The 26,693-nt window shown below is 42.1% G+C and overlaps 1 protein-coding gene across 1 annotated transcript in view; it reads right to left on the bottom strand.

Moving 5' to 3' along the window:
- Positions 1-1,736: 1,736 nt before the first annotated feature.
- MED1 (mediator complex subunit 1) overlaps positions 1,737-26,693 on the bottom strand; it is a 96,993-nt gene continuing 72,036 nt past the window's right edge. The window contains exons 14-17 of the mRNA XM_089654870.1: positions 24,662-24,863; positions 24,398-24,493; positions 18,329-18,434; positions 1,737-5,817 (exon numbers count right to left, since the gene is read on the bottom strand). Coding sequence (XP_089510996.1) covers positions 2,574-5,817; positions 18,329-18,434; positions 24,398-24,493; positions 24,662-24,863 — 3,648 coding nt within the window. The 3' untranslated portion in view covers positions 1,737-2,573. The remainder of the gene's footprint in view (positions 5,818-18,328; positions 18,435-24,397; positions 24,494-24,661; positions 24,864-26,693) is intronic.

The following is a 26,693-nucleotide window of genomic DNA, read 5'->3' as shown; positions in this document are numbered from 1 at the left end:
AACAAACCCATCAGAGAGATAGCAAAAACATTAGGCGTGGCCAAAACAACTGTTTGGAACATTCTTAAAAAGAAGGAACGCACCAGTGAGCTCAGCAACACCAAAAGACCCGGAAGACCACGGAAAACAACTGTGGTGGATGACCGAAGAATTCTTTCTCTGGTGAAGAAAACACCCTTCACAACAGTTGGCAGATCAAGAACACTCTCCAGGAGGTAGGTGTATGTGTGTCAAAGTCAACAATCAAGAGAAGACTTCACCAGAGTGAATACAGAGGGTTCACCACAAGATGTAAACCATTGGTGAGCCTCAAAAACAGGAAGGCCAGATTAGAGTTTGCCAAACAACATCTAAAAAAGCCTTCACAGTTCTGGAACAACATCCTATGGACAGATGAGAAAAAGATCAACTTGTACCAGAGTGATGGGAAGAGAAGAGTATGGAGAAGGAAAGGAACTGCTCATGATTCTAAGCATACCACCTCATCAGTGAAGCATGGTGGTGGAAGTGTCATGGCATGGGGATGTATGGCTGCCAATGGAACTGGTTCTCTTGTATTTATTGATGATGTGACTGCTGACAAAAGCAACAGGATGCATTCTGAAGTGTTTTGGGCAATATTATCTGCTTATATTCAGCCAAATGCTTCAGAACTCATTGGACGCCGCTTCACAGTGCAGATGGACAATGACCCAAAGCATACTGCAAAAGCAACCAAACAGTTTTTTAAGGGAAAGAAGTGGAATGTTATGCAATGGCCAAGTCAATCACCTGACCTGAATCCGATTGAGCATGCATGTCACTTGCTGAAGACAAAACTGAAGGGAAAATGCCCCTAGAACAAGCAGGAACTAAAGACAGTTGCAGTAGAGGCCTGGCAGAGCATCAGGGATGAAACCCAGCATCTGGTGATGTCTATGCGTTCCAGACTTCAGGCTGTAATTGACTGCAAAGGATTTGCAACCAAGTATTAAAAAGTGAAAGTTTGATTTATGATTATTATTCTGTCCCATTACTTTTGGTCCCTTAACAAGTGGGAGGCACATATGCAAACTGTTGTAATTCCTATACCGTTCCCCTGATTTGGATGTAAATACCCTCAAATTACAGCTAACAGTCTGCAGTTAAACCACATCTTGTTCGTTTCATTTCAAATCTATTGTGGTGGTGAATAGAGCCAAAAATGTTAGAATTGTGTCGATGTCCCAATATTTATGAACCTGACTGTATCAGGGGGCTAATGCCTTGTCACCTGAGACATAATAGAGTTCTGCAGTACCTTACAAAGCCCACAAATCCCCTGACACATTTACCATGCGGAGCCCAGCTTTGTGCTAAATCTAGGAACCACCAAATAGCTCTATTGGCTCTGAAGATATAGCTTAAACAGAGGGAGCTGGAAAAAAACACTGGTAATATGGAGGTATTGCCCAAAGCAATCAATTACTTGTAACCCAGTTGTCTAAAGCAGATAAGAGAATATGAAGATATGTATATATGGTTGTTGCTGTGGGCTATACCATATTTGTGTGCTGCACTTATTTAAAGTCATAATGCTGCAAAAGTCAAACCACAAACCAGTACAAATTGCCTGAATGCAAAAAGAAACCTCCTTCTAGAATAATTTTAACTGAAACAATCAAATTGAGGACATTATTAAAATTCCTTCCATCACATCACCAGCAAAATAGCTACTATGGGGACCTGTACAACTTAAAAATAAGATCTCACTGTAACAAGTTTAATACCAAAGGTTTTATTTTCATACCAAACATTTCCTGAACTCTTTTCAAAAAGTCCTTGGGTAAAATGACAAAAAAAAAAAAAGAATAAATCAGAATTATTTACACACAGGAAAGGAAAGGTATGTACAGAACATAAAATGTAAACTCCTTAAAATATAATTATTACAAATAAACAGGAATACAAATATGTGAGTGGGATGTTTAAAAAAATAAGGCATTTTAATCACAGCTGAATTTTAGTCGGTGCAAAACGCGCAGCCATTTAGAAGAAAGGTCTTTTGTATTTAGACGTGTACTGTGTCAGCAGTCTAAAATCAAGAGAGATATTTACACTCATATGACACATTCTCACAATGTTACACTTCACATCTGCACCATAAATTGGTGCATCTGTTTTAAAAATACTGAGGGCTTTAAAGTGGATCTGCTACCTGCACACAATGGAGTACCCATTTTATCCACTGAAGCAACACTTAAATATCATATTTATACTTAGTGACATCACTGAAGGGTTCCCACCCTGGTGACGTCATTGTTTTCTAGTCAACTGGTTATTTTCCCTGCACTGTATAGGTGAATAGTTTCTCATGCTATAAAAAAGTAAAAAGTGGTTAAATTTATTTTAATGTCTGGACTCTATATCTTTTATCAGTTATCATATATTTAAAATGGGGAAATTAAAAATAAAATGGTTGACTAATCCTAGTCCCCACAGAATGAGGAAAGTGATGAATTCTACTGCAAGGTATCTGCAGGCAGGAAAAGAACATACATGTATTTAAAATAACACTCATAGCCAGCACACCCATTCCAGATATAATACAAAGTTCAGTTCCCTAGCAGAGCCACATCCATTAAATCATCATCTTCACCCATTAGGTAAGTTGGACTGGGTCGTGCTGCTCTATCTGAAGACAGCAGAGGGCCTCCACCCATGGACAGCGTTGGGTCAGAAGAAACTGGTGATTTTGACCAGTTCTCTGACTTCAAGCTGTAAGACTTCTTCTTTTCTCGATCCCTATCCTTGTCTTTCAGCCTCTTCTTTTCTTTCTTGTGTTTTTTGTGTTTTTCAGCACTGTACTCTGGTTGAGTACGGCTCCCGCCTCCTCCATCATCTGAGCTAGGGCTATTTTGGTAAGATTTTTCAGCAATCGAGGAGGACCCTGATTCACTTTCGCTGTCATGGGTTTGTGGGGTATATGCTGGTGATTTGTTGTGGCTTGGGGAGCAGCGCTCATGCTTTGGGGTTGACCCACTTATCAATGGTGACCCGTAACTCTTAGGTATTTGCGGCCTCAAGCTATCTCCACTTCCTTCACCTGGCTTCTGAAGTGTTACCTTTGACTTGATGCTAGGTGATCCTCCATCATGTTTGCTGATGATAATTTTAGCTACACCAGTGCTTCCCGATCCCTTAGAATCTCCTTTCTTGGAAGGATCAGAAGATCCTCCAGAAACTGAAACTTTTGATTTGTCTTTTTCACTCTTCTCCCTTTTTGCTGTGAATTCACCTCCTGCAAGTCCATGCTTTGATGACATTCCATGGCAGGGTGCCCCAGAGTTGCTTCCCCCTCCAGCTCCCTCTATGGAATCCTCTGAACCAGGGCCTCCAGTCCCCACCCCATGTTTAAGTTTGTCTATAACTGCAGTAAGCGAAGGTTTCTTATTTCTACTAGGAGACTTCCCTTTGGAACTACCATGAAGATTCTGAGAGACATTGGAGCCACCTGAAAAAGATGATGATGATGAAGATGAAGATGACGAGGAAGAAGAGGAAGAGGATGAAGATGATGAGTTTGGTTTCTGTGAAAGAGATCCTGAAGACACAAGACCTCCTGAAGATTTCATAGCGGAACTGGAACTTCCACTAGACATATGAGAACTGCCTGAGCCAACTGGTGATTTAGCTTTTGAAGAAGGTGGAGTGCCTGGCATTGGTTTCATTGGCGATGATAACTTGTCAGAGCCTCCAGAAGGCCTGGAGTGTGAGGGAGAGATGTTTGGCTTGGACAGTGAGGGGTTCATTAATACAGATGGCTTTCCTTGTGGTTTATTCTTGCTACTTCCAGAACTATTAGTTCCACTCCCTAGCCCATGCTTGGTGATAGGGGAGGACCCCTGCTTTCCAAGGGACTGAGAACCAGTTTTGGACTGGCTACTTCCTGATCCAGTCTGTCCAGAGTACATTCCACTGGCTCCACCTCCTATTTTAATACTAGAGGACCCATCGGACTTACTGTTTTTAATCTTTCCTGAGGATGAAGAGGATGATGATGATGAGTGGCTATGATGACTTTTGCTACTGGAAGAATTTCCTGAACCACTGCTTGAATACTGACTATGGGAAGACGGTTTGCCAACACTCACTGTGCCTTTGGGAATCTGAATGGTGATTTTGGGTATGGGAGGAGTGGCCATGCCAGGAGGAGTCTGGGATCTTCCGGATGTCCCTGGAGATTTTGAACCCCCAGAACTGGTTGGAGGGGTAAACGGACGACTGGCAATGTGAGAAGGTGATTTTCCTTCTGACTCAGCTTTTTTGCGTTTAGGTGGCTTATCTTTGCTTTTACTATCACTAGAAGGTGTTCTGCTGCGTTTTCCAGATTTTGCATCTAACCCAGATCCCTGAATCCCACTCATACTTCCAGCTCCCCCATTGCTTCCCTCTTTAGTCCTCTGCTTTTGTGGCCTATCTTTTGACAATTCTCCTCCAAGTAAAGGGCTCTGGCTCCTACTATGCGCTTCAAGAATATCTACCCCACCTAGTCCTTTACCCCCTCCAATGATGCTGAAATCTACCGTTTCAGCGCCTAACCCTACCTTATACTTGCCTTCACTCCCATCAACAGGGATTCCTGAAACTACACTCAGTGATGCTAGCCCTTGGCCAGGAAAGTCCTTAAAATCATGATCATCACTCTGGCTGCTGTCTTCATTGAAGTCATCTGTAAAACCGCTCTGGCTGTTCAATAACTCTGGGTTAAAGTCCACACTGTTAAAGAAATTATTAGAAGAGTCGCTGTTGGGGCTTCCGTTGGCCTCTGCAATTAGATCAGCAGCATCTGCATATGGATTATCTCCACCACCAGAACCATCTACTGGGAATACATCTGTGTCAAAAAGAGTGCTTTGAGAGTGTCCAGAGCTAGAGGAGTCCCTCACAGGGGTGCCGAGGTTGGGGCAATCTTCACCGGTCCCTGGATGCTTTGAAGCTTCCTCTGCTATGTCTGACAAAATATCTGTGACATCTGGAATCATGGTGTCTGTGCTTGGGAGCCGAACCATTCTTTGCATACCAGGCTGGGTATGAGTCATAGGCTGCTGATAGACTGTCGGTGGAGTGCCACATTGGCTAGGCGCTGGTGTGATGTGAGGTGTGTCCAGTGCATCACCAGTCATGCTTACATCAAATATTGGGTTTTGTGAGTCCACATCCATAGAGAAAAGCTCCCTTTGAAAATCATCTTCAGTCTGATTTTTCATCTTTTCTGCACCTGTCCTCAGTCTCTTTTTTTTGGGCTTTCCAGTACATGATGGGCCTAGTTCTGTGCGAGGAGACCCAGAAGAATTCTGCCTTTCAAGGGGGCTACTACCATATAAAGTTGAAAAATCTTGTGCTGGGTTGTCCTTTAATAAGTTCATAAGCATAGGATGGTTCTTTGTATTACTTGCGGGCGAAGAGACGGGTGGTGGAGTATGATGAGGAGGAGTTGGACTGGAACCAAGACTTCCTCCCACGTTTCCTGTTATCTGAAGCAGACTGGTTAGGATGGGATTTTGAGATACTTTGCTAAAGTCTTCTCCATGGCCAGTCGAGTCATGTCGCTCTTTAATTCCCATGTTAAAGAGAGCAGTGATGGGTCCTGAGGAATATGAGCTTGTTGGAGTTGTAATACCACTTAAGGCAGTTGAACCTGTGGTCATGCCATAGCCTGGACTACTGGCTGGAGGCAGATTCTTTTTCACCATGTCTTCCACAGTCTCTGCAATAAGAGACAAAGCTGGTGTATCAGCCTGAATAGTCTCTGCTTTCCTGCGAATAGCTCTCATGGTGACTGGAATAGACATGCACCTATGTCACAAAAGAAAAGAAAAAAAGGCATGAGTTTGCAGCATGTAAAACAATGGAGATTATAAGAGACAAATGAGTACATTACCCCATTTACTGAAGAACTCATTTCTGCACACCTCAAAATTGCGCAAAAAAACATTTTAATTTAAAATACTTTCACCACACACCGCAAACGTACACATTATGACACACTTGTGGCAGGATTTCTTCTTCCTCATTCACAATGGCATGTCATAGTTGTTGATCCAGTTTAATATCTAGCAGGACACTGGCAATATTGCATGTGCTGACAAAGTGGTTGCACCTAAACTAGTGGATCAAAGAGTATATTGTATATAGCACAAATCTACACGTCAAAAAACCTGTTGTACATGTTAGTGTTGCGCTACTCAAAATAACCATCAAACTATAGTGACTCAGTCACATATATATGACTACATGCACTCATTAAATCACTTTAGCATATATACTCTTCTATGACATAAAAAACTGTCACAAATCAACAATTACTCATATATCAATGACATGCAAAAACACATAGAACATGCATAAACAGTCAATTAGATATTTCGCACAAAAGACCCCTGAAGCTGGAGAGGGAGAGGAGAGCTTGGAGTCCTTTAATCCTTTAACAGGAAGCACATTCTGGCCTGTATCTTTTATAGGTCCATAACAGAAGGGGAGATTCTGAACACATTTAGGGAGGAGCAAGTGTGAGTGCATGGTTTACAGTGTAGCACTGGATAAGTTTGAAACATCTCACTTTTGATCTCTGAATAACAAAACCAAAGATTTTGAATGCACATTTACAGTATACATTGTGTTATATATGGTGTTTCATTTTGTATAGTTTGGCATATAACACTATTTTGCCAAAAGTATTGGGATGCCTTAAGAGTTCCCTTCATTGGAACTAAGGGGTCAAGCCCAACCCCTGAAAAACAACCCCACACCATAATCCCCCCTCCACCAAACTTTACACTTGGCACAATGCAGTCAGGCAAGTACCATTCTCCTGGTAACCGCCAAACCTAGACACGTCCATCGGATTACCAGAGAAGCATGATTCGTCAATCCAGAGGACATGATCCGCTGATCTAAAGTCCAGTGGTGGCGTGCTTTACACCACTGCATCCAACGCTTTGAATTGCACTTGGTGATGTAAGGTTTGGATGCAGCTGCTCAGCCATGGAAACCCATTCCATAAAGCTTTCTACACACTGTTGTTGTGCTAATCTGAAGGCCACACAAAGTTTGGAGGTCTTTAGCTATTGACTCTGCAGACAGTTGGCGACTTCTGCGCACTGTGTGCTCCAGCATGCACTGACCCCGCTCTGTCATTTTACGTGACCTACTGCTTTGTGGCTGAGTTGCTGTTGTTCCCAGTTGCTTCCACTTTGTTATAATACCACTAAGTTGCACAGGTGGCAACCTGTTACTGTACCACACTTGAATTCACTGAGCTCCCGAGAGCGACCCATTCTTTCACAAATGTTTGTAGAAGCAGTCTGCATGTCTAGGTGCTTGATTCTATACACCTGTGGCCATGGAGGTGATTGGAACACCTAAATCCAATGATTTGGAGGGGTGTCCCAATACTTTTGACAATATAGGGTATTTTTACACTGAAAATGTAATTATCTGTTTTTGTGGTGATTAAGGGGGGAGCAGTGCAACACTATTATATATGTATTGTACTTGGGAATACACGTAAGTGATCTTATGCTCATATGTGATATCAATATATAAGGGCATTGCAGGAGTACTTTTTCTATTTTGCTCTTAGAAGCACTTTCTACTTTTGTATTGTTCGGTACCTAAACCAGTGGTTAGAGAACCATTCTCTTGAGATCTTACTATTCTTCTAAATTGTGGTTTGTAGCCTTTAAGCCAGCGGTTAGCTTTGATGGCCCTATCTGTCTACCTGCTGTGGTATATAGCTTCTGATAAGCAAAAATCTACAACATATGAAATATCTTCAACACACCGAGTTTTGCCATTTTGGTGTAATACACATCTGTATTTGACAGTTTATATAGTCCCCTTATCCTCACATGGGGTAACACTACTCTACACCCCGTTCTCCATACTAGGTTCTCTGGCGGAACACTTTCTTTCAGTCCCCTACTACATGCACACTTTGTTCTCCTCTTTCTCTACGTCTACAGTACATGATCTGACACATCTGCCCCTATATTTTCTGATTTTTCCCCCTTCGTGCATCTGGTGCACATATGCCATTTGTATCAGGCTGCAAGTATAAAATGGACTGAAATATTCTGAAAGGTCATACATTTGTAGAGCTATTGGAGTCTAGCAGGGACGACTAGTGATTAGACACGCTGGCTGTTGCATTCTTTGAAAAGTGTGTCTGTTTATACTGGTGTTGGCCCTGTAGTTAGAAGATGAACTTCAGGGATGAATTGCACTAACAGCAAATCTGCAGATTACAGGTTTACTGGCTACCATCATGTCTATACTGTTGATGTAATTTTGAATATTCAAGACTCCTGATATGTGCAATGGTACTCCGCAATATCTGTTTTAGTAATATCTGCCTGTGTATGTGGTTGAAATGAACACCACCCTATGTAATTATATAACCATCCATCCAAAGTAAAATACAGGTCTGGCTGCCATAGCTGCTTTGCTGATATTAGCTTGTACTTGAAATGAACACATTGGATTCATCTAAAAGTACTATGCAGGTCTGACAGGATAACATTTGAGTGTTGCACTATCCATGTGAACAGACTAGGCTTAAAGTAGAAGTTATAACTTTGTTCTAGAAAAAAATAAAATGCTGTAGCTGCTGACTTTTACTAGACATGCACTTTCCGGTCCAGGGATCCAGCGATGTCCCCACCTGGGCTGGTTCTTTGCTGTCCTTCGGGTCCCCAACACCACCATCTAGGATGTGCTTCACAGCGATAGGTACCCGCTCCCAGAAAACAAAATACCATCCAAAAGTGTGTGTGTGTGTGTGTGTGTGTGTAAAAGTGGAACTTTCCTTTTCAGGCGAAGTTCGACTTTAAGAAACTGATGTGGACACATTCTGTAAAGAAAAACCTACACCAACAGTGTTCACACTGAAGGATACTATTATACTATTCTAAATTGCATGTGGGATGCACAAAAAGAAAAAAGTAGAAAGTGGATGTGACAGCAGCAGCATGAGCTACATACAGTATACAGTGATGTATTCTGGCAGCAGGACAGAGACTTCCATCCAACACCCGGGACAAAATAGTAAAGTCTGGCTGAGCACTGCTGCCTGCCCCTTCACCTCAGCCAATCAGAGGAAGCCATTAAAAATCTAACAGATTGAAAGGACTCCATTTTTATTCTTCTGGGCCAAGAAAGGCGTTGGAAATGCAGACTCTGTGATGAAGGGTTGTCCCACTGGCAAACGTTTTCCCATATATTGACCATACTAGCTTTGTCAGCAATTGTTGTGATGGTATTTTTTTAATGATATGTGTAGCAATTGTACGTACAAATATGGACGCAAACATCCATTTTGCTAAAGCTCCTCCATCTTGTGTCATTCTCACTCCAAATCCCCCCTCCTCCCTTTCTGTTGAATGGCATGTGGTCTGCCGTGGCTGAGTTCAGGAGTGCACATGGCACAGCTGGATACCCGTCATGGTTGTAAACCCAATTAGCTGATGCCATGGTGTCTGTCCCACTCTTGCTCTGAGCTGCTCGTAAAGCTATAAACCCGCCAGTCACTGGACTTGAAAGCATTCCGGAATAGCAGTAAAACATACATCTCATTTGGAAAACACTTTTTCATACACTTTCATAACTTCTCGTAGGAAATACATACAATAGAACAAAACATATATTCAGAGAGGTCATTTTAATACAAGTCACCTGATACCTTACATCCCTAGATTATGTCTACCCAAGAGCGGAAAGCGATATCTCCTTAACCATCCCAAGCAGATATGTCATATCTGGTATCTGGATGTTCAGAATATCATTCTGCATATTATCCTACCAGTGGATAGGATGCTACATGTACCTATGGAAGGTTATTGACCATGGTATAACTTGGGAGGGATTTTGGTCCTAGCTTTGGTCTCCACCTAGACCCCCCTCCTCAAATGAGGCGATTGGCCCTTGGCTTCAGAGACACCCCCCTGCTTGGGAACTACAAAATAGGCTGTCAGGCCTGGAGAAATAAGATGAAGATTCTCCCTTTTAACATCAGGAACCAACTTTGGGAGAAACGGTACCCTTTTGTTCAGGACACTTGAATCTGCTTAAACCAAGTACTCTGGCAAGTATTCTACTTTCTGTTATCTCTCTGTTGTGTTATTGCTCTCTGTATTTATATATATATATTGGTTACATCTTTTCTGTAAATATTTTTATTGCACCATTTTGACCTTTTTAGTAATAAATCCTAATTTCTGAAAAGTGTTGAACTGTTTCTAAAGCTCTTTAATGCAAATTAAGAATGCCTGTCTCTGAAGAGGGCTACTGTGGGTTTTAAACTTCTGCATACATCTGCCTGCGGTGACTGTGTATATAGACGCTTATTCAAACATCATAGTGTTACTGCTAAGATTGCGGAGTTTCCTCCTTCTCCATACAAAAAGGCAGTGGTGGCAGTGTGAAGGGTTAATTGCGTACTTAACCTAACCCAGTAACAATCGCTCTCAGGCTGCAGCCCATCACAATATGCTTTTGATGATCTCGGCTGACCCTTCTTGTACTTCCTCACTTGTACGCATAATTATTTGCACTGTTATCTTGTGCTGTATATGCCTATTGAAAACCTTATTAAACATCTTTGTAAAAAAAAATACAGAATGGGAAGTATTTATAGATTTACGTTTGTATCCCCCTAATTCTAACTTAGGGACTTAGTCCACTTAGCAAGAATCTGGGTACTCAAGACTGAAACCAGTACAAGTAACAATAAGGAATACACCAGTGTATACATGAATCAGGAGAAAGACGTTTTTTGTCTTTGAAGAAAGGAGCAACCAATGGTTTGCGCATTTATTTATTAATGCCCCACATAAGTGCCATGACTCTAGGGTAAATCACTGGACAATATATAACCCTAGTGAATACCATCTTGGGGTTAAGAGTAATAATAATTATAGCAGATAGGTAACCTGTCACACTTGTCACATATAAAATTATGGCGTTTCGAAAGACTGATATATTGGTAGTTGGATATCTTTTTTATTACTAATAGTAATTCTACATTTATTGTAAATGAGAAAATCGGGGAAAAAAAAGCATATGGAACAATCGTCCAATAATCTATTACACAGCTTTCGAGAGCCAATCAAGACAGTTCAAATGGGCTAGACGCCCGTCCAGGGGAAGTGGTCTGAACATGGCGCTGGGAGACTCCTAGGTGCAGGAGCTCCCGACGCCCGCCACGAAGAAGCTGCCTGGGGCCTGATCCACACTATACCACCCCGCAAACTTATATGGCCTTGCTGCTGGCTCCCAGTCGGCGGTGTGTCCCCCTGCGCTGGTCATATGGCGGCCGGCAGCCGTTATGAGCCCTGCTGGAGGGATTGAGTGGCTCGGATCCCGGAACCCTTGGAGTGACCGGCACTGGCAGACAGGGGAGCTCCCTGGAGCACAGGAGGCCCTGGGAGAGGAGAAGAAGAGGTGCCCGTGTGGGGAAGGACCCCAGGGAGACTGTCCGTGCAGGGTTGCATGGGGCAGGCTGGCTGGATGACACATTGCAGGGATCTGGAGGACAGGAGATACCAGAAGATATAGGATATCTGGACACAGGACATCTTGAGCCCCCGCAGGTGATATTACAAACTGGGACACGAGACCCTGACAGGGGCAGAAGAGAGCACAGCACAGAGACAGATAGACCCAGAACCTCAGGCTCGGAAGGTGATGGTGAGTTGCTGTGGGCAACGGCAAGAGATTTAAAGTTGTTATTGCTCTCTGTTGCTAAGTAATTGTATACCTGAGTTGTGGGGCTGGGCGGTCAGAAGATTAAGGAGTGGGGGTATCTCAGGGGCCAAGTATTGCTGCTAATAACGTGTGCGCTATAAATGTTATTCGGGACTGTAAAAGTTACTGGAGACACTACTTTGAACAATAAGTGGAATATCTGCAATCAAGCGTAGTTAATATGAGGAGTAGATCCACTAAAGGTGGGGGAGGAGAAACCCCGCAATCCAATGCAAATACTAGCACAATAAAGAAATACTTTGGCAGTACAAAAAAAAAGCCCAGAGATACAATGTCCGGAGCAACAACAGGAAGGAAGAAAAAAATATGATGGGGAGCAGTCTAGATTTTAATTTGGAGTACGGGAAGAGAATCGGACTAATGATTCTATAAATATTGACAGTATAAACGATCAAAATGCCTCTGAACAAAAGGGAGTCATATCACAAATACCCACAAAAATATAGATGGAGGAGATGTTTGCAAAACTGGAACTTTCTATGAATAATGAAATGGCGGTGATCCATAAGGATCTTGGACGAATGTTAACAAGGGTGGAAGAAATGGAGGAGAAAATGGAGACACAGGCTCAGCAGTTATCTAACCTGGAAACACAGTTGGAGGAGATGCAAAGGGAACAGAGGAATCTGTCATACAAATTGGAGGACCAAGAAAATAGAGAGAGAAGAAATAATCTAAGGATCAGGGGCCTTCCAGAAGATGCGCATGAAGAGGACCTCTGGGAAAAAGTGTTCAATCCACTGACAGGTAGATTAGTCACAGATCCTCTGAAGATTGAGAGAATACATAGATTAAGACGCCCACCAGGAGTAACATCAGACACCCCTAGAGACGTGAATGTCCAATTCCATGATTATGAGGACAGAGAAAGAATTTGGAAAATAATACGAGAGACCACAGAGTTAAAATTTGGAGAAACTAAGCTACAAGTCTTTGCAGACATTTCTTCTGAAACATTAGCTAGAAGAAGATTGTTGAAACCCTTATTGGATCAGATGAAGGAAAAAAGAATTCGATATGATTGGGGATTCCCGGTATGTCTGATTGGGTGGAAAGACAGGAAATCAGCAAGGCTAAGATTCCCAGAAGAACTTAGTGACTTTTGTGAAAAATTAGAACTGTGGGAACTGTGGGGTGGATGGATGGGGCAAACGAAAGTGTAAGGTCAAAAAAATAGATGTGGCAGCCAGTAAATAAAAGGAGAAGATAGTATGAATTGGGGGGGGGGGTTGTCGGGAGAGGGACAGGGGGCTTAGAGGGATGAATTTTTGTCCCCCCCCCTTTTTTTTTCTCTCCGCTTCCCACCTCCCCTGTGTTTTTCAGCAGGTCTTCGGAGAAAATAAGTACAGTCAGCAGGGCGTCAGGAGGCCAAACAGGGTTTCAAACATTTAAGCCCCATGCTGAGAGCAGGAGGTAGGAGTAGGTGTTCATGTTCAGAGTTTTACCCCAATTTAGGAATCACCCGTGGGGGAATAGTTCCTGCTTGTTCTTAGGGCATTTTCCCTTCAGTTTTGTCTTCAGCAAGTGAAATGCATGCTAAATCGGATTCAGGTCAGGTGATTGACTTGGCCATTGCATAACATTCCACTTCTTTCCCTTAAAAAACTCTGATTGCTTTTGCAGTATGCTTTGGGTCATTGTCCATCTGCACTGTGAAGCGGCGTCCAATGAGTTCTGAAGCATTTGGCTGAATATGAGCAGATAATATTGCCCAAAACACTTCAGAATTCATCCTGCTGCTTTTGTCAGCAGACACATCATCAATAAATACAAGAGAACCAGTTCCATTGGCAGCCATACATGCCCACGCCATGACACTACCACCACCATGCTTCACTGATGAGGTGGTATGCTTAGGATCATGAGCAGTTCCTTTCCTTCTCCATACTTTTCTCTTCCCATCACTCTGGTACAAGATGATCTTGGTCTCATCTGTCCATAGGATGTTGTTCCAGAACTGTGAAGGCTTTTTTAGATGTCGTTTGGCAAACTCTAATCTGGCCTTCCTGTTTTTGAGGCTCACCAATGGTTTACATCTTGTGGTGAACCCTCTGTATTCACTCTGGTGAAGTCTTCTCTTGATTGTTGACTTTGACACACATACACCTACCTCCTGGAGAGTGTTCTTGATCTGGCCAACTGTTGTGAAGGGTGTTTTCTTCACCAGGGAAAGAATTCTTCGGTCATCCACCACAGTTGTTTTCCGTGGTCTTCCGGGTCTTTTGGTGTTGCTGAGCTCACTGGTGCGTTCCTTCTTTTTAAGAATGTTCCAAACAGCTGTTTTGGCCACGCCTAATGTTTTTGCTATCTCTCTGATGGGTTTATTTTTTTCAGCCTAATGATGGCTTGCTTCACTGATATTGACAGCTCTTTGGATCTCATCTTGAGAGTTGACAGCAACAGATTCCAAATGCAAATAGCACACTTGAAATTAACTCTGGACCTTTTATCTGCTCATTGTAATTGGGATAATGAGGGAATATCACACACCTGGCCATGGAACAGCTGAGAAGCCAATTGTCCCATTACTTTTGGTCCTTTAACAAGTGGGAGTCACATATGCAAACTGTTGTAATTCCTACAACGTTCACCTGATTTGGATGTAAATACCCTAAAATTAAAGCTGACAGTCTGCAGTTAAAGCACATCTTATTCGTTTCATTTCAAATCCATTGTGGTGGTGTATAGAGCCAAAAATGTTAGAATTGTGTCGATGTCCCAATATTTATGGACCTGACTGTAGAACGATCATCCTAAAAGAAGGAAAGGATAGTTCACAATGCGCTAGCTATAGACCTATATCACTACTAAATACAGATACAAAACTGTTTGCGAAGGTGCAAGCTATGAGGTTAAAAGAGCTGATGCCGGAATGGATACATTTGGATCAGGTGGGTTTTGTCCCAGGAAGGGAAGGGGGGGGATATGGCTTAAGAACATTGCTTCTTTTACAGAAGGCAGAGAGAAAAGTTACCAACAATTTTTTTGTCCATCGATGCCGACAAAGCTTTTGACAGGGTAGACTTGGGGATTATGATAAAAATCCAAGAGGCCTTGGGAATTGGGACTAAGATGATGAGTTGGATAAAGGAGCTCTATAACGGCCCGTCAGCGGTGGTGAAGGTAAATGGGTCCCTCATCGAGGTCTTTTAAGATGTACAGTGGTACAAGGCAGGGATGCCCCTTATCCCCGTTATTATTTGTAATATCCCTGGAACCTTTGCTGATGACAGTAAGAGTGTAGATATAAGAGGAATCAAGATAGATGAGATAAAAGCATAAGGTAGAGACATATGTTGATGATATGTTGTTTTATATTGTGAATCCTGGGTTAACTTTGCTTAAACTAATAGGATTACTGAAAGGGTACTGAGAGCTTTCACACTTGAAAATAAACCCCTCAAAATCAGAGATCTTGAACATTAGTGTTTCAAAGAATGTGATGCAGACTTTACCAAAAGGCTTCCCATTTTCATGGAGGGAGAAAAAAATAGGTTACCTAGGCGTAAAGTTCACTCCTTCTATAAATAATATATACCAGGTAAATTATATTCAATTAATAAATGAAATAAAGGATGAGCTGAGAAGACTCTCAAGGGGAAGGTTCTCTTGGATCGGGCGTATAAATTTGGTTAAGATGGCAATAGTCCCAAAAATCTTATATAAATTCCACATGCTCCCAGTCCATATCCCAGGATCCTTCTTTGGGATAATAAAAAAACGAATACGTAAATATATATGGGCTAATAAGAAACTGAGAATTAGGTATGAAGTTCTGTGTAATAAGAAAGAGAAAGGAGGATTAAACCTGCCCAATATTAAGAATTTTTACACTGCGGTGATATTGTCATGAATTGTAGATTGGAATTATAATTCACAGGGGAAGAGTTGGATTAAAATAGAAGGTATATTAAGTAATACGTGACTGGAGAGTATTATCTGGATACCACAAAAGTTTCGCACTATGGATGAGACTAGTAGTACATTGACATGGGGAATTAAGCGTAGGGGATAGAACGCACAATCAAATGGATTGGAAGTACAATTCACTGTTGATTCCCCTGGTGGGGGAAGGATAACATTTTGGGGAAATGGTTTAAAGATGTAGATGCACATTTGGGGGATATAGTAGTTAAAGGGAAGTTGGGCATTTTCAAGACTTAAAGAGTAAAAAAAGAGTTATCTGTGGCATTAGATGAATTGAGATATTATCAATTAAGACATTTTGTTGCAAAGTTGCCCCAACCACTGAGGAAGACAGAGGACATGCTCCCGTTTGAAAAGATGTTAGGTTCCAGTATGGCACCAAAACATGTTGCTTCTGGGATATATAAGATTCTTGTTGGAATGGGGGGGGGGGGGCAAGTCCTCCGCTGTTCTTAGAGAAATGGGAAAGGGAACTGGGAACAAAAATGAATGAATTACAGAAAAATAAAATGTTTATAGTATCACATGTGGCGATTAATAATAACACGGTTGAAATGAATTAGAAATGTTTAACGAGGTGGTATTTGACATTGAGTGTTGCACATAAACAACAAGTAGAAGTCTCACGTTATGTTGGAGGGGATGTGGAGCTAAGGGAACAATGGCACATATATGGTGGGACTGTCCAAAAATACAGGGGTTTTGGCAAAATGTAATCCAATTTATACAAGAGATATTGGGGACAACTATACAGAAGGATCCGTGGGTGTGTTTGTTTTATAGGACAGAAGTAACAGTGAAGCAGTATAAAAATAGTGTATTATACCATGTAACTAGTGCGGCTAAAGGGCTTATTCCTAAATGTTTGCATGTATAGGAGTCTCCAACAATGAGGGACTGGTTAGACAGGGTGGAATATATAATAAGATGGAGGAGTTATACCATATAGACGAAGGTAATATGGGCAAATTTAGAAAGGAATGGGGAAGATGATCTGACTTCAAGGCATCTGGAAATATATGGAAGTAGTGGGAAGCGCAGGGATCTGATTTGAGGCAGGAGAATAAAGGGAATGTTTTGTAAGGTGGTGGTAGGAATATGAGAAGGGAAAAGAAAAGTTGGAGGGAAAGATAGAATAGTAAGAAAAAAAAAAGAGTTGGAAGTGAGGACTGAGGAGAAAAAAAACTTTTTTTGGGCGAGTTTTCCCTGTAGAAAAAAATTGCTAAAAGCCTCCTAACAGCTTTTTGCAAAAAATTTTTTTTTCTTCATGTACTGTAAACACTAATAAAACACTAATGCTCCTAAACTACTACAAGGTGGCACAAAAATGCTATTATCAGCATTTTTCGAGCTTATAAAAAAACGCTAGTGTGCATGGAGCCTAAATGTGCTTCCACAGTGTGAGGAGCTGTGGCTGAACTCCACTGTACTCAAGTGATTTATTGACCTGCCAAATAGTGTAGATACATGTCAGGTAGGGCAATTCCCATCTCATCTTTTGACCTCTGCAGAGTGGTGAGTCTTCACTCTATTATTTTTTAATTTAGCACTTTCTGGATTACCTCCACATTCCTCAGGCAAAGGTGTACAAATCTACCAGGATTTCTTCTGCACCAACAGGTAAACGTTTGCAACATACACATGCATATTTAGAAACTGAGATGACACATCACATTAAATGCACTGAGGCTTGAGCTGCCTACATCACTTCCGGCCTTTCCCTGACGTCACATCCGGCCTTTCCCTGACGTCACATCCGGCCTTTCCCTGACGTCACATCCGGCCTTTCCCTGACGTCACATCCGATCTGCTGGAATGCACGCCGGCCGGGGTAACTAGCGGCAATGTGAGGGAAGGGATCCCCCTAGTAAGCTGGCTGTGTTTGTGCCCCCTCTGGCACCTTCAATATGTGAGTACATACAGTTTGTTCTTTTTATTTCTCACTCTTCTAATAAAGTTTACCACACTATGAATATCTTTACTGGCCTTTTTCTCTGAGACCTGTTTGTGAAAGGAGGGGATGTAATAGTGGTATGTAAGCGCATGGGTTTCAAGGATTCTGCAGAAGGAAGTGGACATCCTACATGATACATACAAAACCTGGTCTTTTGTGCTTGCTGGCTACTTCTGGTGAGTGTGTAATTTATCTGAACATGGTGGTGGAACACTGTTAAATCTCAAAGAAGACCTGGTCAATTTATTTCTATGGTCACAAGAATATGGTGTTTGGGGACTTTCTATTAATCTTCTGGATGGTTTAATATATTTCATTCCATCATTTATATATAGGTGCTGTTGTATATAATTCTTTACTATATTCAGATGGAATTTTCACATCTATGGCTAGCGCCTACTTTCATTGATCTTCTACATACACATGCATAAGAAGTGCACTGTGCCTTGTCACTATAACATGAATGCAATAACAAAAAGCCGCCTCACAGTATGTTTGATAAAAATTATGTTTTGATTTCATATTTATTTAGTAACATTGGAAACCAAATACATGAATAATCTAAACAGACCTACCTGCTTCATGTATTTCTATTTAAACTATCCTAGGTTGACAGAATAAGACAGATGAAAAAATATGGTTAGAAACTGAATGTAAGCATACCTCTGAACCACTTTGGTGATGAAATCATCAGTACAGATAAGAGCATCAGACAGACCCTTGTACAGTTTACAGGATACGTGGGCAGAGTCCTGAATGTCCATCACAACTGCAGAGAAGACAATGTCAGATTTACTACTGGAATACAGATCACTAAAGTCATAAATTAAATAGACTATTTTTAAAACTGCAAAACCAAAAATTTAAAACCTATAAATGTCAGCAGTACGTAAAATTATTTCATTAGTGCAAATAGACTAAGTCCAACCAATTTCAGGCTTGTGTTGGTGCACCAAAGTAAACCATATCTTTTATCTCTTCTCTGGAGAGAGTCCAGGGAAGGGCGACAAAGCTAATAGGGGACTAGAGGACCTCAGTTATGAGGAACGATTACAAACATTAAAATTATTCTCCCTGGAGAAGAGACACTTAAGATGAGATAATGCAGTGATACAGTATATAAATGCCTCAATAGTGATTGTAGCATAGGGAGGAAGTTATTCAGTTTCAGGGAGATTAAGTGTGGCCACTTAATGAAACTGGAGAAGCAGTTCAAACTTAAACTGTGTAGGGGGTTCTTTACTGTTAGAGTGGTAAGGATATGGAATTCTTTTCCACAATCAGTGGTGTCAGCAGGAAGTGTTGCTAGTTTCAAAAAAGATTGGGCATCTTAGCAAACACAGTATACAGGCATATGGGAAATGGTATTGGCATAAACACACACATTCATAAACACACCTACAAAGGTTGAACTGGATGGATTGGTGTCTTTATTCAACCTTAGCAACTACACTATATTGTCAAAAGTATTGGGACCAGGGGCGGACTGACCATTTGGAAACTCAGGCACTGCCCGAGGGCCCGGGGTCAGTAGGGGGCCCCATGAGATGCCCCTGGTACCTTTTTCATAGGCTTTTTTGAGTTTGGGCAAGGACACAGGGGCCCCATGATCCCCTATTGCCCGGGGGCCCCATGAGTTGTCAATCGCCCCTGATCGGGACGCCTGGCTTTACACGCACATGAACTGTAACGGCATCCCAGTCTTAGTCCGTAGGGCTCAATATTGAGCTGGCTGACCCTTTGCAGCTATAACAGCTTCAGCTCTTCTGGGAAGGCTGTCCACAAGGTTTAGGAGAGTGTCTATGAGAATTTTGACCATTCTTCCAGAAGTGCATTTGTGAGGTCAGGCAATGATTTTGGAAAAGAAGGCCTGGCTCGCAGTCTCCTCTCTAATTCATTGCAAAGGTGTTCTATCGGGTTGAGGTCAGGTCTCTGTGCAGGCCAGTCAAGTTCCTTCACCCCAGACTCGCTCATCCATGTCTTTATGAACCTTGCTTTGTGAACTGGTGCGCAGCCCCTGAAAAACAGCCCACACCATAAGCCCCCCTCCACTAAACTTTACACTTGGTACAATGCAGTCAGGCAAATACCGTTCTCCTGGCAACCGCCAAACCCAGACACATCCATCGGACTGCCAGACAGAGAAGTATGATTCATCACTCCAGAGAACACATCTCCACTGCTCTAGAGTGCAGTGGTGGCGTCCTTTACACCACTGTATCCAACGCTTTGAATTGCACTTGGTGATGTAAGGTTTGGATGCAGCTGCTCAGCCATGGAAACCCATTCCATGAAGCTCTCTATGCACTGATGTTGTGCTAATCTGAAGGCCACACGAACATTGGAAGTCTGTAGCTATTGACTCTGCAGACAGTTGGCGACTTCTTCACACTGTGCCCTTCAGCATGCGTTGACCCTGCCCCTTCATTTTACGTGGCCTACCACTTCGTAGCTGAGTTGTTCCCAGTTGCTTTGATTTTGTTATAATACCACTAAAAGTTGACTGTGGAATATTTAGTAGCAAGGAAATTACACAGATGGGATTTGCACAGGTGGCAACCTCTCATGGTACCACGTTTGAATTCACGGAGCTCCTGAGAGCGACCCATTCTTTCACAAATGTTTGTAGAAGCAGTCTGCATGCCTAGGTGCTTGATTTTATACACCTGTAGTCATGGAGGTGATTGGAATACCTGAATCCAATGATTTGGAGGGGTGTCCCAATACTTTTGGCAATAAAGTGTATATGACTATGTAACTATTTCTACAGGTCTGCATGGAAAAATCTCTGCCCCTCATAACCCACCTCCAATGTGTCATAAAGCAAACTTCTATATTTTTTTGCACATCAGTACAAGAGTAAGCAAGAGTATTACAGCCATCAAGCATGACATTTTAATAGTTGCTGTAGGTGCTAGGACCAAGAACCCAAGTTGGGAAAAGTTTCAGCCCGTAGATAACGCCTCCAAAAATCCACTACCTCCTACACAATTCAGACAGTCAAAAAGTGCACTGCTCCAACATTCCCTTACATACTGGAATCAGATGCTGGTTTGGAGTTTGTCACTCCACACATAGCTCAGTATAATCCAAAGGAAAAGCCACGCACTATCTTCATATACAAAACATTAATCAGCCGACAAGCATCAATACATGGTCCTTTCCCCAGAACCACTCCTCTGAATTATACTAAGCCTCCTACACAATGTTTAAAAATGATCTTGTGTGAACTCTATAGTCTAGGCCAGTGTAATAGCTGGTGTGTGTTGTTGTGTGCTTTTTGTTTTGTAAATTACCACTCTCCAGTGCGGTCCTTTACAACACAAGCCACCAACAGTTACAACTGTACTTTCTCTCCTCTAAACCAATATAGTAACCTTTGCCCTGATGGGCATTGTGGTCTGTAATTCGTAGCTTTCTTTTCAGTAAAATAAAAAAAAGAAGATTGCACACAAGGTACAAGTCACATTTTACAGTCAGTTTTCTTTGCCCATTGTTGTCAGATAGCAGTGGCAGAAGAAGGGAAACCGGGAGGATTGCGGGAACCCACAATTCTGGGGGGCTTAACAAGCTTTTGCATCTTCCTGTGAGCCTTCTGTTATTCTATCTCTCCTCCTATTTTATCAGTAAAGAAAAAACGAGATTCTTATGTACCAACTGTAAAATCCTTTTCTTGGATGTCCACCGACAAACACAGCACTGTAATTTAATCAGTTCAGCTCTGTTGATGTATGTAGCAGCCATGAGCTTGTGCTTGATTTTCTCAGTCAGTCTCCAGCTGTAAAGTGAAAGTGATCCAACAGGTATACAGTCTGGATCACGGTGCAGGCGGGAGGGTAAGGGAGCTTAGAGCTAACAAGTGTCAATTTTAGGGGGAACAAATGGCCTTGGATGAAGTTGGGATTCTTGTCTTTGCTAGGCTGGAAGAGTTGAGTACTCTAATCCAAGGTAGTTAAGAATAGTCTGAGAATAATGATTTGAAGAGTCAGCTACTTGTCTTCCTGAATATTCATCTTTACTAAAGCGAGTAAGGTGTACAAATAAAATTGCTTACGGCATTAAGCCTTAATCATAACAATGGCTGAGTAAGGCTTATTGCTGAAACGCGTAAGCATCAAGTATCTTCAGAGAGGGAAAAGTGTAGATGAAGTTAAATTGATCCTACAGAGTCATCAAGGTATACACTGCAAAATGCCGAGGTTTCCTGCTCCCAGCAACAAATTTGTTTAGTTTGTTGCTGAACCTATACACCAGGAGGTTTACAAGCAACATCTCCCACCTAAGACAGACTTCTCAAAATAACACAGGGTGCAAAGACCATTCTCTATTCAGAAACATGCAGTTCTGCCCTAGCCACGATCAGGTCCGCTTATCTTTGAGCTCAGTGACTTCTGGTTTCTCCCTGATGATTGATGTAGACCACTCTCTTCAGGTGACACTTCATTCGAGGGGTCCAGGATTGGAAGTGACAGCTTAGCAGCTTTGAGTTCCAGAATGTTCATGGAAAGCTGAGATTAACTGGATGACCACGTCCCCCTAACCCTTTAGGAATCTAGGACTCCTCTCAGTTGGACAGGCTCACATCCCTTTGCAAGGATCCTCCAAGTTATAGTAATGAAGGACGTCCCCAATTCCAGAGCCAGCTTGGAAGTCTACCATGCAAAGGAGAGTTTGACATCACTGGTCAGGTGCATGGGCTGATCCAGAGACTAGGTCTATTTGTCCCATGTTGCCAGAATAGTGAGTTGTAACAGCCTGGAGTGAAACTGGGCATATGGACAGGCCAATGGAAAGATGGAACAAAATGGAAGTGCTGCTGTAAAAGGAATATAGGGATGTGCAAGTAAGCATCCTTGATGCCCAAAGAGACAAGAGCCCTCTACTGAAGGAACTGACCTAGTAGAATACATGCAGAATTTCCAGAACCAAAGGAAGTTGTTGAGAACCTTCAGATCCAAGGTGGAGCAAATGCCTCCTTTTGCCATGGGGAAATAAATAAGTTCTAATAAAATCTTTGAAACCTTTCCTCCAATGGGACAGGGACAATGACCTCCAAGGAAACAGCTGCTGCAGGGCAGCATACAGATAATGTTTGTTTGCGAGGAGGGCAAGTCTGGAATCAGAGACCAAAACTTCAGTTTGTAGTCTCTGCAGATGACACTCTGGGGTTTATTTACTAAAGCTGGAGAGTCCAAAATCAGACTCCCTTCTGCATAGAAACCAATCAGCTTCCAGGTTTCATTGCCAAAGCTTCATTGAAGAAGCTGAGGTTAGAAGCTGATTGGTTTCTATGCAGAAGGGAGTCTGATTTTGGACTCTAAAGCTTTAGTAAATAAACCCCTCTGTATCCAAAGCTTTAACTTATGAAATGTTGGATGCATCTCTTTGCTTAGAAGTCCAGGTTTTTGTTTTTGACACAACTGGGTGTCGGGTTTGAAAGGAGGCTTGACAAAAAAAAAAAAAAGGAAAGGAACTCTTAAGGGACCCAGAAGGCCTGCACATGTGGGGTTAGCCTTCTTATTAGGCAAAAGGGTATGCTTTACCACTGGTGGATTCCTTGAGGTAGGTGTCCAAGGGTTTAACAAAGAGCTGTTCCCTGTCAAAGGGTATCTTCTCAAGGCATTTCTAGCAGATAGGCTCTGCAGACCAGCGCTCAAAAGGTCAAAGGATCCTCTGCACTGGACAAAGAGAAGGCCCATCTTGAAATTTTGATGAAGAGCATACACCAAACCATCCATGCAGTAGTATAAGGCCATGGGCAGGAGCTCCAGTTGCTGAAGGATTTATAAATCAGTGAGATTGAAAGCAGGGTCCCTGATATGCTTAGTTGAGACAGCAAGGGTCTGACAGACCATCATGGAGGTGACACCAGGCTGTACAGCAGGACCAGTCAGAGAATAGGATGCCTTAAAAGAGGTTCTCCAAGCTCTTGTCCATTGGGCCCTTGAAAACTAGTAGATCCTCAGGAACTGTAAGGAGGTGATAGTAGGGTCCAAGAGAGGACCAGATAATTTTTCACAGAAGTGGTGTAAGACTTAATCCTGTGTTCTGTACTGTATGATTAAGAAAACAAAAAATATTTTGCACTAACAGACCCTTTATCCGTTACCAGCTTCCAAAGGCTAACTTAACCCTGAAAGCCTAAGTAGTGGGAGAGAAAATCCGCACTATATCAGTGCACACAAACACCAAGCAGTACCAGTGCCAAAATAATTGCACTAAAATATGATCATATTGTTTCTGTTTATCTAAAAAATATTAGAGAATTATAGGCATAAAGAAACTTTTTTTAATCAAATGATCCAAGAGACCAGAGACACTGCTTTGCTAACATTGTTAATGGCAACCTTTCCTTTCTCTTCCAAATGAAACAAAAGCCCTGGGGACTTTTGCTAATATCTTGTACTTTGTATCTAAAGATTTGTTTCTGCATTTGAAAGTTTCTTGGGTCATTGCTAAATGTCCAATTACAAATACACAGATCCTTTTGCCTGGCCATACATCTTGTTTGCACAATTTACCTTTAGATTTACCAAAACCATATAATATGAGGTCAAACCTAAAAAATTTAAATTTGTATGCAATCTGGCAAGTCCTTGTACTACATAGTTGAAGCTAAATCTAAAAGAAATTGAATAAGAACATTGTATAATATATGGCCAGCTTTTATTTTCCAAGAGATAAAGAAAAAAAAAACGCTGGCAGACATCCTTCCATGACTAAAGCACTTACCAGACACTAAGGAGTCATTGACTGGATGCTGAAAAGAAATACTGATGCATGAGTCAGACAGAGGGGACACCTCAAATTGCAAAAGGTTAGGGCAGTCTGAAAGAAAAAGAAAGCAGTAAATCATAAGTTGGAAGTCCACTGGCATATAAGTGTACTCCAGCTACACAATTTAAAGATCATTCCAGTAAGAAATTAGGGGGCAGGGATAAGACTTAATACTAAAATCCTTAAGTACAGCTATTAGTTAAAGAAATAAAACCCTACCTTCCTTTATAATGGTACGCTTCACACAACTTCCAATTAGGGTGTTGCAGGCCATTTGATGCCTGATGAGGTTCAGAATTGTTGGAACACGTCCAGGGTGCTGGAATGGAATCTTAGTCAGCAGCGTCCCCTGCAGACACCTGCCATCAGGGAGGGGAGCGTCTTTATTGAGGAAGTAGCAGTGCTGTTGACCTGGAAGAGACTGAAAGAAATGTTCTATTTTGATTAGCTGATTCTTTAAACTTTTGGTGAAGAATATACACAGTTGCTGAATCATAGTAGGCATTATAAAACTCATGGACAATCACTAGCACTGGACCACAAATGTTGATATCATCTGTATTTCTAATTGTCTAGGACACCACCACTGTGACTAACATTGGACAAATCTGAGATCCAGCAAAGGAATGCATAGACCAAACTGTGGCCACCAGTTTTCTGTCTGTAAAAGCCTTAACCACTTTTACATTTTACAATAGGTCAGATGGGACTTTTGTCATTCCAGGTGGACATCACATGACATCCTCCCAGAAAGGGGCCACGCTGTGGCACGATCTGTCACTGACTGTGTCCACTGCGCACAACCGGAGACAGATCACTGTACCGGGCTGCTGCCGGTACCATGTGATTGCTGTGACCAATCAATGCATAGCTTTGATTAATGCCATTGTGTACAATTGTGTTGCTAGCTGCGATTGGTCAAAGTGATCACATGGTACAGACAGGGCCAATCACAGTCCAACTGTACCATGTAATTAGCTGTGGCCAATCACAGCTAATCACAAGAAAATACATTGAAGGAAATAAGTATTTGCTCCCCTGCTGATTTTGAATGTTTGCCCACGCACAAAGAAATGATCAGTCTAAAAATCGAATGGTAGGTGTATTGTAACACAGAGACAGAATAGCAACAAAAAATTCTAAAGAAATGCATGTCTAACAAATTATGCACTGATTTGCATGTTCATGAGGGAAATAAGTATTTGATCCCCTATCATTCAGCAGGATTTCTGGCTACCAGGTGTCTTTCATACAGGTAACAAGTCTGAGATTAGAAGCAGTCTCTTAAAGGGAGTGCTGCTAACCTAATTTTGTTACCTGTATAAAAGACACCTGTCCACAGGAGCAATCTAACAATCAGATTCCAAACTCTCCACCAAGGCAAAGACCAAAGAGCTGTCCAAGGATGTCAGAGACAAGATTGTAGACCTACACAAGGCTGGACTGGGCTACCAAATTATCGCCAAGAAGCTTGGTGAGAAGGTGACAACAGTTGCTGCAATCATTCGCAAATGGAAGAAACACAAAACAACTGTCAGTCTCCTAGGTCTGGTGCACCATGCAAGATCTCACCTCGTGGAGTGTCAATGATCATGAGAACAGTGAGGAATCATCCCAGAACTACACGTGAGGATCTTGTCAATGATGTACAGGCAGCTGGGGCCAGTCACTAAGAAAACAATTGGTAACACACTACGCCGACAATGATGTACAGGCAGCTGGGGCCAGTCACTAAGAAAACAATTGGTAACACACTACGCCGACAAGGATTGAAATCCTGCAGTGCCCACAAAGTTCCTCTGCTCAAGAAAGACCATGTCCAGGCCCGTGTGAAGTTTGCCACTGAACATCTGAATGATGCAGAGCAGGACTGGTTGAAAGTGTTGTGGTCAGATGAGACCAAAATCGAGTTCTTTGGCATCAACTCAACTCACCGTGTTTGGAGGAGGAGGAGGAATGCTGCCTATGACCCCAAGAACACCATCCCAACTGTCAAACATGGTGGTGGAAACATTCCGCTTTGGGGGTGTTTTTCTGCTAAGGGGACAGGACAACTGCACCGCATCAAATGGATGATGGACGGGGCAATGTACTGTGAAATCTTGGGTGAGAACCTACATCCCTCAGCCAGGGCATTAAAATGGGTCATGGATGGTCATGGTTCCAGCATGACAATGACCCAAAACACACAACCAAGATAACAAAGGAGTGGCTCAAGAAGAAGCACATTAAGGTCTTGGAGTGGCCTAGC

This window comes from Staurois parvus, unplaced genomic scaffold (genome assembly GCF_062004578.1).
Source record: "Staurois parvus isolate SC_StPar_1 unplaced genomic scaffold, SC_StPar_1.0 ptg000813l, whole genome shotgun sequence".
Lineage (NCBI taxonomy): Eukaryota > Metazoa > Chordata > Amphibia > Anura > Ranidae > Staurois > Staurois parvus.
The sequence above is the reverse complement of the archived record's forward strand: the minus strand, read 5'-3'. Positions and strand labels throughout refer to the sequence as shown.